Consider the following 13,864-nt stretch of genomic DNA (forward strand, 5'->3'; position numbering starts at 1 on the left):
ACCTTCAAAGCTCTTTTTTTTAAAATGTATTTATTTATTTATTTTTATTTATTTGTGAAGACATCAAAAATTTTGCACAACAAAATAATAAAGTTGCAAAAACAAGAAAAAATCAGAATCTGAAAAGTAATTAATATTCATAAAAGTAAGAATACACATGTGGTGAAGTGCTTTAAATGCCAATGTGGAGAAAAGTACACTGTACGATAGAAATACTATATGTTAATTACAAGTACTTTTTTAAGGGTGTCCTGTCCAAGCAGAATTATGGTCTACATCCACTGTTGTGCCAAAGGACCTGGGTGTGATGGTGAAATGCAAACTGTGTACAGGACAGAAACATCTGTATTATTCTGCTAACATAACTTTGGCTCCTTTTTGCGAACATTTGCACAGACAGCATGCTAATGCAAAGCTGGCAAAAAAAAACAACCCCAGAGTGATGTTGAAGCTGAGTGATTCCAAGCCCCAGACCTGCAACTGGACCCTGAACTTCAACAGAGGCAGTGGCATAACAGAGGAAGCGATAAGGAGTCAGGCTTGAAACACTGTTGCCTCCATTTCTGTCTTTACATGCTAAAGTAGAATCACTGTGACGATCATTTTGAATTCTCTTTGGGTTGGTTTTCAACTTTGCTTTGTGCTGTCGATTTTGTGTTCATATCTAATCACTAAAAGAGAGATCCTCATCCTCAAAGATGTGTCCTCATTAGAATATGGATTTGTGTTGGTATGTAGAACATTAGCTTAAGGTATATATTGTTTACTGGAATAAAGTGAAAGTAATGTTAAGTGTATTGAATAGCTTTTTCCAGTGAGTAATTAAGAAAGTACTTGATTGCTTTTAAGAAAAGTAATGTGAAATACGTACATAACAACCCCAACACTGGTCATGAAATGTACATAATGAGCAGTGAGAAGCTGAAACAATGGCCTCTGGGAACTAGATGCAGACAGAGAAAAGCCCAGCAGACCCAGGGCATCCGAAGACCCCCCAGAGCACTGAAGACATGAGGCCACACATCCTGATAATAAAAGGATGTGTGCCCAAAATGTGAAAAATCAAACATTAGCTATACATGAATGCTTATTTTCTACCTGGACTAAGCCCGATCTAGAATAAAAGTGCCTTCTCTGTAAAAGAAACCACATACATTAAAGAAATTAGAGACTCAAATTAGTAATAGTGTTAAAGAGGCTTAATTTGTAATTACCGCCTCTTCAGACTGCTACAACTTTGTTTACATACATTTGCTGCCATTTACATTTCCTGTTTTTTAACTTGTATGGTAATTTACACACAGTCCCTACCCCACTGATGCAAGTCACTTCCTCTCTCTCCCTCTCTTTCTCTCTCTTTCTCTCTCTTGCTCTCTTTCTCCACCCAGCTATAGACCAGGATACATGAATGCTGGGAAGGAGGACAGTAGCAGAAAGAGCAGAGAGGGAGCACCGCAGAAAGAGTAAGTGAGAAGAGGAGGTAAAAAGATAAGGCATAGTAGGGCAGAGTGTGTTGGAGGACAGCATACTGTGGCATACTATGGAGCAGTGTGGAGCAGCAGGACCAAAACAAGAAGCGGGCGCAGTGAGGACACAGCTTGGCTTTATGCCTGATCAATAAAAGGTAGATTAGTTCAGAATCTGAGCAGTTACGAAGAGAACTCATTAAGCAGCATTGCTTTACCGAGATGACTGCCTGTGGACTGCACTGAGTTTGAATTGTGCAGCTAAGGGATAAAAACATATGAAAACAAAGTCACTCAGAACCTTGAGAATCCATGAGGACATAAAAGAGAGTGCGTAAAACTAACTCATTTGGAGCCAAGACTTGCAGCAGGATCATACAAAGACTGAGGTATGTCTGTGTTTTATTCTTAAGTTGAGGGCATGTAAACATTTTGCGGCTTTTCAATAGCTTGTTTTTTCTCTGCTTGCTTTTTTATGGTGTATTAACAGGGCAAGACAGTTGTCACTTATTATTAGACAGCAACTACAGACGTGGGTCACTTGACCTAGCTCAACTAACATCAGTTGACACGAGAACCAAAATAATAGTCCCTGTGGATGACTAATGTTCGTCTAGCAATTTAGACATATCTGGATAAAGGACTTTGAGGGGTATGAAGGCCAGGAGAAAGTGAAGAAAGCCTTACCAAAATGTATTTACATGTTCTTTTTTTGTCATGAATGAATACATGCAAGCGCTAACATAGACACACACTCTGTGTTTAACTGTATAATAAAGAATTGCTGAAAAATCCACACATGATCACCCTGGTGTTGACAACTGAACTGTTGTTGCATAAATCATTAAAATGACCTCCTCTACACATGAGAAAACTTGTGTGCACGCATAGACACACACACACACACACACACACACACACACACACACACACACACACACACACTTACACAGGCTGTCCCCTTCATGAAATGGTGTTGCGGTTAAATGCACACAGACCTTAATTAAGGCTATAGCATTAGTGTATGGTACTCTTTTTCAAGGTGAGCTGAACGTGAAGGGTAATGGGGTGAACGCTGCCTTCTATGGCAAATACTGTAATGAAAGAAGACATTAGAGTTTACTCCAGGCGCTATGTTGAAACATTAATGTGGGTGGGATCTTTGCATTATGTTCAAAGTGCTGATATAATATACAACACTTCTCTTGTTATCAGCATTTGCACATTGTCATTGCTTTTTCCAGTCTTATTCCAAGAAAGTAAGAGCACAATCCTCACAATTCTTGACAACTCTAGTTATCCTCCTTTTTTTTGCACTATTAAAGCGCTTCCTTGTCTCAGCCCAAGCTCTGTGCATTGTTTCCTGCTTACTCGTGGATTTCCTTCACAGTGCCATCTAAAATGTCTCTCGCTTTAAACGTGTTCCTCTTTTACTTTTAGATGGATGTAATGATGTGGAAACGCTGACCCCCTTTTTGAATTATCAGACTTTTGAGTCGACCAGTCAAGGAATGGGGAGACGAGCAGCTGACCTGACGACTTCGGTTCCGGTTTTAGGAGTCCCTGCCTTGGTTGGCGTGCGTGGTTGGAAGGCAACAGGAGGAGACAGATCCGGAGGAGCCCTGTGGGGACTTCAGTGCAGTGTTGGTGTTCAGACATCCCCTGCGATAAGTAGACCTCCTACCCAGCTAACTGATACACTCTCAGATAACATTAGTCAAACATCCAACAGCTATATTACCAAGGAAACGGAAGACAAGGAGATACTGCTAACAAAGAGTGACAAGGAGAAAAAGGCTATTCTAAAACAGAAAAGTGGCGAATCCAAGACCAAAAAGGAAGTGACTTTCAAAGCACTTGGAGGTGAGGCCTCAAAGGATGTGGCCTGCTGTCAGAGGAACAGTAGAGGGACTTATTGCTATACCAGGGCAATCAAGACAAATCCACACATTGCAGGGAATGCCAGGTCTAATTGTAAATCTGGTAACCGTTACACTAATGGCAGTGTGGTTGACTCAGAGGCAATCGGTGGGATTACCGTACACAATGATGAGGCCGAGCCTGTAAAGGGAGCAACCTGTCGTGGAGGAGACCGGACCAGATTGCAAGGTCATTATACAGATTTGTGTAGGAAGACGCTGCCATTATCTGCTGCCCGACCTTTTGGTATGCCTCAAAAAATATGCAACCACTGTGGAGGGAGACAGTCTGTAACCAACAAAGCTGCTATTATAGGGGAGAAAATTCCTACTCCCAATGCTTTCCTTAGAGGGAACTCTTTAAACTCATCCTTCACCTCACTCTCGACCTCTACGCCTTTCCAAATATCCCACACTGAAAAAAACCCTACGGCAAACCAACAACTCTCCGACAGCATTAATAATACTGACAACAGGACCCAAATTACAGTCAATCCGCAATTATTATACGTTAATGAGGAACTAAGGTATCGAAAAACACCACACCCTGCATGCCCGGTCCACTCTATAGGCAATCAAGTCACTTTGTCAAATATAAATCCTGCCAGAAGTGAAACATCAATCCAACCTACAACTGTCCTACATGCTAAAACCATCACTATCACAAAAGCAACAATAGAAACCAGACAGGATGTTTCCAGTGAAAAATTTGGTGCCAAACCTCCACAGGACCATAAGCTCTCTCGTCCAATAACTCTCCCTTTGACCCCCAAGTTGGCCATAGCTACCAAGGCCAACAACCCACATTCGCACACTTACCCCAAGCGCATTAAGACAACACAACACATTTCTACACAATACAATGAATCTCAAAATGTATGTGTGTCTATACATGCTGCACCTGAGATTACACTGTCACCACCTTCGCATTTCTATACTGTAGCCACAGGGACTGGAAATACATCCAGTACCAACACACTCATATCAACCACAGTTTTTAATTCTGCACCAACGTCCACTGAAAGCATAGCTGCTAAAGTCAATACTCAGCACAAGCCTGTACACTCCAAGCATGCGGGTCAAATAAATACAACTAATAACCAACAAATTAGCCCTAAATGCCCCACATTATCACTGGCCAGCAATGCATTCAACCAAATGCATAAATCAAAGTCACCTGCACACGTTTTACCCTCAGGTCCACCGCATGCTCTACTTGAACATCATAAACTACAAGAAAAGGGATCCACAGTAGCTGCTAGCACATCTTTAGCTAAAATACCTTTTACTGACAGAGGAATAAGCTCAACTGGAATTCAAGCTTTTGCTAATCCACAGCATCCAGCTATACCGCATCTATATTTGAGCATTTTAAATTATAAAACTAATTCAGATCAAATTGCATGTGATGATAAGTCTGTGCCTGCACAAATAATTCACCCTAACTCTTCAAATTCTGAACCTCTGCTTCACGCTTGTACATCTTCCCTAGACACAACATCTAGTGCATCCAATCTCCTAGACTCGGAAGTTAAGGTGCCTGTGAGTACTACTTCCAGCTCTAGACTTGGATTTAACAGCACCCTGAACAAAAATATAGCTCTCAGGAACACAGCATTCAATTCGAAAAAATCTGCAACCCCAGCTGGCACGCATCTGTTTGCCTTGACAGAGAAACAAAATAATGTCTCTGTATCAAGTGCAAATTTGCTTCAATCAATAGGCACAGCACAGGTAGTTAGCTGTAATGAAGCCCCCGACAAAAGCAAACCTCAATGCACACTAGGACCAGACATCAGAACTCAAAGCAGTAACAAACCTGGTAAATGTGGTGTTGTTTGTCATCAGGAAAGCAACTTATCACTTCCACATGCATTATCTAAGCCTCAAATTGTGCCAAAAGATCATAACAGGGGCAGTGATGCTAGCACTAATCACCCTAAATCAACCAATAAACCCAGCGAGGAGTTGCATTCTGATAAAAGTAACTTCAGTGCTAATCTAACCAATGAATTAATTGTGCATGAGTCAAAAGACCATGAAAATTCAAATCCATCGCAGGTCGCAAACCTCCAGAATTACATTTCCCTAATTAAGTCAAACAGCTCTTGTCTGCAGGGTTTCATAAAAACAGAACAACAAAAGCCTGCACATAATCAAGGATGTGCAGAAACAGAACATGAGGGACACTGTGCAACATGCCCACCGGTAACAACAGCCCAGCAAAAGAATTCAAATGCAGAACGGTTTGCCTTGGGTGTATCAGCCAGTCATGCAAATGTTAAGCTTAAAACTGACGTAGTTAAAGAGACACATCCCATCAACTCAACACTCTCTATAACAGTGCAAACAAACTGTGGACCCATCACCTCAACTAGAAATGTCAAACCCATCATCAAATCCTCAGTCCAGCAAAACTCTGACACATTATTACCGCCACAAACACTCACTCGTCCTGAGCGTTCTTTCACTGCGCCAGCCCCATGCAGCAGTGAGAGAGAACCCCATATGCACACAGGCCTTGATTGCAATTCCATATTGCTATCATCAACAAAGCCCTTGGCATCCTATCTCCGCCTCCAGTCTAAGAAAGTGGAGGCAATTGACAACCCCGCTCCTCCTCAGCCGTGCCCAGAGGACACCAGCCTGGCTCACTCCCACCCAGCTGATGCAGCCCTGCTGCTGCCATCTTCCCCACAGTGCTGCAAATCAGCAGCCTTACAGCAGAGACTCGAGACTGTGGAGGCCAGCCTGGCAGCCAACAAGGACAGGATCACTACTCTGCTTAACATTATCCATGACCTAGAGACATGCCACGCTCCAACCAGTGGGTAAGTAAATGTGCGTGTGTGTCTGGGCTCTGAGGGTGTGTGGAAGTGTAATAAGGGATGTGTTGAGCTTTCTTTATCACTTCAGGATCATCAGTTTTTTACTTGAATATTTAATATTTAGTACAATAGAGCTTTACATATTTGTGAATGGCATATACTTAACATGCTTTGTTAGAGATGAGTTGTAAATACTTTGCTGTAATACTTTATATTCAGTCCAGTACAGGTACAGCTGCCAGAATCCTGTCTAGGAATTATTTTAAAAGCATTCCTGCTTCTGCTGATCTCTGGCTTTACAGTGAGTCATCACTTAGATTGGAAACACTCAGCATTGAATATCAATGCAAACACCATTGTTTTTAGACTGAAAACAGTTGTGCATTTGTTAAATTTATAAACACATGTTTTACTCACCCACTGTTCAGTTAATTAGCTACTAATTACTGTATTGCCAAGGACAAAAATGATACAGAAAACCAGGATGTAGGATGTTTCTATCTATTACTGTACAAAAACAAGGGTACAGTAACCAAAACAGGGTCAGTTTATTTTTTCAAAAGCACAGAGCTTCACGTGTTTCTCACATATTTCTCACATATTTCCCCATTCTGTCCTATAACTAAAGTAAATAATAGGAAGAAAGATATTCCAGCATCCGCACTGGAAGACCTCAATGACATTTGAACCAAACGAGTTTCAGTCGTGTAAATAATTTCGCACACTGTGATTTAAGTTGCACAAATCAATTTGAAGGCAGTACTGCTAACATGTTATCAAGTCTGTTTCACAAACGTGCAAAAAATCTGATTCGAATTGTAGTTATGTGGCATTGCAACATTGTTGCAGGTTTGAAAAACAGGTCCGTGATTATGCTCCTGAGTATGATAGAAACCTACTTGGGCATTTCAGGGGGGCAGAGATTTATATAGCCACGCAATTCTTCTGGGACAAATAACAGGAATTAAAACAGGCCTCTGGCAACGTGTCTCTGTCAATCATTCTCATTCAGTGTGCTGTGTTAATAAGCTGTGACTGTCTCTGAGGTCATGTTTTAGAAAAACCAACTCCTAATAACCTACTGATGTCTTACACGCTATGTTATATAGACTGAAAGTGTCTCAGATGGATACAGTGATAGGAAAGATGATTACACTGTAAATCTAAAAGGATGATTTGGTTAATACAAAAGGACGGGTTTATGGTTTATCATGACTTAAAAAGACATCATATACCTTAGTTGTTACATCAGCTGCATCGTTTATTTTTCTTTCATTAACAATAAGACACAATGATTCATGTAAGCTGCTAAAAGTTGATAGGGTCATACATTAATTCATCCTTCCTTTTCCATTCAAGTTATGTTAGAATTCTTAATAGCTCATACTCTCTTGCACTAAAGGGTTACAGAGTTAAGCAGTTATTCACAATATTTGGGATATAAAATGTGCTTTATCTGTATTCCAGTCGGCGATCCCACAAAACAGGACAGGACTTCAAAGACTGCTCAACGTGTCAGAAAACTGCTTGTGTTGTATACAGGTGAGATGACAGTTGTGCTTACATGCAAAGTCTGAACACATAACTGATCAAATCTGCTGCAATGTCCCATAAGAATGCTACAGTATAATTAATACACCTTAATTTTGCTACTTGCTTCCCTTTTGGTGTTCATTCGATAAAAGAGATGAAGAAACCAATTAAACCAAATCAACATGCATGGCATGCACAGTAACAGGAACACGTATCAGTTTATTCAAGGACAAAGTCGGACAACAGATTTACAGTTTCAGGCACACAGTTCAGTTCATGGGTCAGCACCTTTGCCATTGCAGCTGCCAGTTCTTGGCCAGTCTGTTCTCTTCATTTCTCTAAAAATTAATGACTTACTGTCATTAGCAAGCAGTTTCTTGCTCAGAAGTAACAGAAGGATTATATTTTCCTGTCAGAGAACACGATAAATCTTATGGAAAAACTGCCAAATTTAAGCACTTGCTTTATGTAGCATAGTCTATTTGGAAATGTAAGCAGGCAGACAGAACTGAGTCAGGTCCAAGCAGCCTACAAAACTGATTTATACTGATTTATGAAGTCAAAATTTGCATTGTCAGTTGGATTGTAGACTAATTGATGTTATGCTGTATTAAAATGAAATGTTTTAGAAGATTCGATGACTCGTAGGAAGCAGGAGAATATATCAAAAGTAGTTATAGCTAACTGAGCTATTACTGTCTTAGTTTTCATGACAGCAATTCAGCAGTAGCGGTTGCATTTCAGTGCATTGCAAACTTTATTAAAGAAAGCAGTGAAAGGAATTGTTTGTCTGCTGTCTGAGAAGAGCTTTCGCATCCCTTGCCTGTAAGACTTATCATGGAATATTGGTTAGTTCTCATATTCCAACACTGGTATAGTTTGCACCTAATAACTAAAATGTTGCATCAGGTGGAAGCAATGGAGAATAAAAAATATTACTAAGTGGGGCGAGGAAAATCTAAAATTCTTCTCATCATCTTTTCGGAAAACAAAAACGCCTCAAGCTCGAGAAAGCAAAACCTTAAATTGTCTTCATCGTGAAATATTCAAAACATTCCTGTTGATCTCCTTATTTTCCAAAACCCCTTTTGTATGACAAAAAGAGTGTTACATAAGTTGATTTGCTGACCAGTGTGTGTGCGCGTGTGTGTGGAGTGTGTGTGTGGAGTGTGTGTGTGGGCATCTGGTCCTTAAAAGGCCAAGTGGGAAGATAAGAATATTTAAACCAGACTTGTGTACCCTCCAAAAAAAGAGGATATCCTGCTGGGAAATGTCTACCTGCCCAAACCAATCAGCCACTTTGAAACCTGACAAGTGCAGCGCTTCCCACATGAGGAGACCACACAAAGCAAAGTGAAATGTAGCAACACAGTTTATAGTGATTTTGAGGCATGAAAAGCTTTTGCATTATGTAAAAATGAGCTGGAAATGCAGATACGACACACTAAAACATTCATTTGCATCTTCGGAGAAAGCTTTCAGGTTTGACACACTTTTTGTTTTTTGTAATGTGTGTTTTCTTCAGGTGGGAGAATGACTAATTTGGGGCTGTGTGTGTGTCTCTCCAGTGTAGAGTATGACTTCAGGCAGCAGGAAAGACGCTTCTTGGAGGTTCTGAATCGTTCAACTGCGCACCTATCCCAGCCTTTAACCTTCAGCCTGCTCCAAAATGTCGTCATTAAGAACTTAACAAAGTCAAAGCTGAAAAGCAAAAAGCTGTGCAAGACTCTGTTCAAATGGCTTCCAAGAAAAACTCACAAAGTCTAGAACTCTTTTCAGTACCTGTGTGCAGTTTAATAGCCATTACCCTGTGTTACAAGTGACCAGCAGAAGCCCTTTGCAGAGAACTCTTACTATTCCCTTTCTTCCTGTGGAATGAGATTGCTTTGAATTATGTTCTTCCCAAGTAAAGTTCCACTCTTCTGCACACTGTCAAAGCCTATATGAAGGATTTTCTCAAATTTGAACCTGATCTTTGTGACCTTCAACTAGTACCATCCATAAGAAATGTATTTTGACTTTTTCTCAAGTTAAATATGTTTTCTTGTCAATATGCTTGCATTAAAATGTAGATTTCTATATCTAATTTTGTACATGAGATTCTGTTCTGTTTGCACTGTTATAATTAAAGCATTTGATTCTATATTCCCTGTTTTAAATGTCGCTTAATGTCGCTTTACCTTTTAATTACCGTTAAGTAGTTTGATATAACCTCTGTTTATTTGTCTATAAATTAGTTAATTTGATTCATTCTAATTGCTAAACTGTTTTTGGTCATTTATGAATGAAATAAAGATTTTTTTTCACTTAGGACATGTACGTTCAATGCATCTAAACCTTTTCACAACTGCAAACTGGCCACAAGGGTGCACGAAATACAGAAGCATTCATTATGCCTTTGCCAATTGTGCTGATGGTCTCCAAATCCCCGAACAATCTGAACTTCATAAAAGGTCTCTGAGTAAAACAATGAAATGACGAAAGGCTGCAATGAAGCATGCACACACCCATGAGCACACTCATGGACACACACTTATGGACATAAAAAGCAAACTAGCAACGTGAAACAGACCCTTGTAGTTTCATAGAACTGTTCATAAAGTGTGAGGGGAATTTTGGATGAAAGCTTGTGAATAAGAGTGCGTGCAACTTTTATTTGAGCAGTATGTCAAACAAAGATTGTGATATTACCTTCTTAGCAGGCGATACTCGGGATTTAATTAAAAACCCCTCTAAGAAGAAATAAAGCACACTGAAAATGAAAGTCGTGTAACACTGTTACAAGGAATGAGGGCTCAAAGCACCTCTGAAAGCCTTGAAGCCTCGTACGAGTAGCCCTGTTCAGTCCATTTAAATGTAAGTAATGCGACATGCAAAGGTGGAATTTTCACTTAAAGTCCCAAAAATTCTGCATTGACTTTTAGGTGCAGACTTAAAAATGCATAAAGGTATAAAATACTAAATATATAAATAAAATATATGATTGTCCAAAACACCCTGAGGCAACTGTTGTTGTGATTTGATGCTATATGAATAATATATACATACACTGGTCAAGATCACTGTTCCATGTAATCACATTTTATGTGGCCAGAGACCAGCCTAAGAAGTTACTTTTACAAATAGCTCTTTCAAACTATATTTTTGCGCATGTATCCTTCATCATTTATTTCTCATTATGTCTGGCTCCTCCACCACTGCTGTCTTGCTTCCCTCAGTTCTACCTCCTCAGCTCAAGTTTCATCTTCAGGGCTTTAACACAGCAATTAGACATGTGGCCCTCTCTCATCTCGGGACATCTGACAATAAGCCAGCTAAACAACAACAACGGCTGGTTATAAGCTAACATTATTGGAGCTAGTGGTAGGCTTTCCTAAAAACGCACTTTAGCTCTAAACATCTTGATTACATTGTCATCTGGTATGAGAACGTGGTCGGTAAGTGACTGAACTGATTTTTTTTGGAGCCTTTTCTTTAGCCTTTTTTCCCCTGCATGTTGATAGCGTAATATGCTGAAATCCTCACATAGCTGCTGACTGTCAGGTTGGATTGTAGGTACAAGCTGTGCAGGAGGAGAACTTTTCAGAATTCATGTCAGTTATGAAGAAAGCTCCTGTGTGAGTCTGTACTATGTCAGTGCTTTAATGTAATGAGACACTTTGGAGAGTTTGTATTTCTGAATGTTTGTATTTCTGCATGAGGCAGTTCAGCAAAATTAAGTTAAACTTAAGTCAAATGTAATACGTGATTTGATTCATTTCAAAGAGAGATTTGCACTTAAATTTACTATACACAAAAGAACTTTATAAACTTTGGCTAATAGAAATTGTGCAGGAGCATTCTGCTGAGTTTGTGTACTTATCTGGGGCCTGCTAATTTTGAAAAGTGGTACTGCTGAATAATATTGCAGCCACAGCAAGTCCACGCCCTAGAAGACAAGAGGAATGGGTCCATAAAATAAATTTAAACAGGGCAGACCACATATTACATTTTTATTGATATCCACATCAGAGATTATCTTTCACTGTGAATTAAACCAGTGTCATCTATGTGCAAATTCAAGTGCTACATTTTAAAGCGGTTCGACAAGTAGTTCTACAGTGTCATTTCCAACCTTTACTGTGCTTGTAAATCAACTAGTGTAACTCACAAAGAGGCAAAGAAAAACAATTTAACGTGTCTCATAGACAATCACTGCAAAAAATATGACTGTTGCTTCTTTTGAAGTGGGTAGAGCTGGAGGCAGATATTTGGGGGAAAAAAATCATCAATGCTAAAATGTCTGCTGTACTTAAAGCATACATATCTGAGGAACTGCACAAGTCTTTAAGTAATTCTTTAAGAAGCCATTTTCTATTTAAGTGGAGATTGTTTATCTAAACCCCCGTGCTTTTATGCATTTAAAACAGCATTTATCTTCATTTGCTTTCCCACAGTCAGGAGTTTAGTTTCCAAACATTTCTGTGAGCCATTTTCACCAGATTCCCCAATCATATTATACTTTGTCAGCGTCATTTCAGTTTTTAATATATGCTTCCGTCTTTCAATAGAAGTTTTTTGTGGATTTTTTTGTAACTCGCCTTGATACGCTGATTTTCAACAATATTCCCACGTTTGTAAGAGGATAGTCAGAGCTACAAAACGTAGCTTGTAAACCACAGAAATATATAATAACACACAGCTTACATTCGTTGCAGTATATGCATATGTATACATATTTTTTGTATATGTATACATGCATATGTATACATATGCATATAAAAATCATTTTGCTGCACATAATCAAATAATAGAAACCGGGTTTACATATAAAGTGCTAATTGACCTTTTATAGTTGCTACAATACTAAAAAAAGTCCGCCACCTTCAGTCTGCATCATATAATAGATGATATTACCTCCAAATCAGATTACTGCCTTCCAGGTGAAGTATTACAACACTGCAGCTGGTCTGCAGGTCCATGCATCCCTCAGCCACTTCATTATTTTGGTTCAATGGTCCATCTGGATTAGGTCCAGTGACTTCCATCAGCCCTAGCATTAAAGAAAAAAAAAGCTAAGGGTAGCAGCCAGCTCACAGGCTCAGATAAGTTACACTGTATACTGTAGACTGTACCTGTGCATTGAACAGCAGATTAAGTGATTTTACAACTGGTAAATAATGTTGATCATATATTAAGCCCTACCCTCCCAAGAGCTATGGCAATAGAATATACTTATATGACAAGAACAGGGACTGGATTGTGTAGATGAATAATACTGTAGTCCAAAAAGTTAATATAGGATTAAAGGGAACTGGTAACAATATAGGTTTCCACCTTGTGTCAAATGGGGCCAAAGTAATTATTTTCACTGTACCCAGGCAATGATCACTGTATGAGATGCATTGCTTAACGGTCTACACAATCAAGTAAGGTAAAAGATTCCTGGTTCGACCCAAAGAGGAGTAAATCTCTTCCTATAAATCCATGTGTTGTATGAAGGATTTCTGAGATATATTTTTTTGTTTAAATCTGGCAGCTCAAACATACGGCGCTACCTGTTTTGGTGCCTTTTTGTGTGGAAAAAAGGCAGACAGCCTCATTAATTATGAAAAACTCATTGATTATGAGGCATAGTGAAAGCCAGATTAGTTAGCAGGGGTGCCACCAGGGGGGGTGGGGGGTGGCCTCCCCCCAAAATTTGCTGCCCCATTTCAGAGAAAATGCTGATATTCCTTCTTTAGCCCCAGTTTTCTCATAATCAATGATTTTATTTAAAAAATAATAATAAATAAATAATGAAATATCAACTGCAATACCCAGTGCCTTGACATAAATGTTAATGCAACATGGTAATATTCCCAAGCTAACATAGTGATGTGTAGGATGCTGTGTCAGAGTAATTTTAGTTTTTACTGTTTGTTTCCTTTCTTTTTGTAACTTGCCTCAACTTGCCTTGATATGCTGATTTTCAGACAGTCAGATCCACAAAACACACAACATAGCTCAAGTTCTCATGCTAATATGTGCCACACACACATCTTGTGATAAAAGGACACTTCCAAGAAAGAAAGTGAAACTCGGAATCATTTAACTCCGATGACTTTCAACAGGATACTGCTTGCACAATCCTATGGCT

At 39.4% G+C, this 13,864-nt stretch overlaps 2 protein-coding genes across 2 annotated transcripts; both read left to right on the forward strand.

Annotated features, from left to right (window-relative positions):
• Positions 1 to 1,663: 1,663 nt before the first annotated feature.
• LOC102196734 (uncharacterized) lies at positions 1,664 to 4,640 on the forward strand. Its single transcript, XM_005737927.1, has 3 exons — positions 1,664 to 1,855; positions 2,907 to 4,444; positions 4,584 to 4,640. Exons 2-3 carry the CDS (start codon positions 2,978 to 2,980, stop codon positions 4,638 to 4,640), a joined length of 1,524 nt encoding a protein of 507 aa, XP_005737984.1. The 5' UTR covers positions 1,664 to 1,855; positions 2,907 to 2,977.
• Positions 4,641 to 5,030: 390 nt separating this feature from the next.
• Positions 5,031 to 9,513, forward strand: LOC102197022 (protein FAM196B-like). Its single transcript, XM_005737928.1, has 3 exons — positions 5,031 to 6,216; positions 7,681 to 7,755; positions 9,315 to 9,513. The coding sequence occupies exons 1-3, from the start codon at positions 5,894 to 5,896 to the stop codon at positions 9,511 to 9,513; spliced, it is 597 nt and encodes a 198-aa protein (XP_005737985.1). The 5' UTR covers positions 5,031 to 5,893.
• Positions 9,514 to 13,864: the final 4,351 nt, after the last annotated feature.

Source organism: Pundamilia nyererei, unplaced genomic scaffold, assembly GCF_000239375.1.
Source record: "Pundamilia nyererei isolate P.nyererei 1_Seehausen unplaced genomic scaffold, PunNye1.0 scaffold00080, whole genome shotgun sequence".
Lineage (NCBI taxonomy): Eukaryota > Metazoa > Chordata > Actinopteri > Cichliformes > Cichlidae > Pundamilia > Pundamilia nyererei.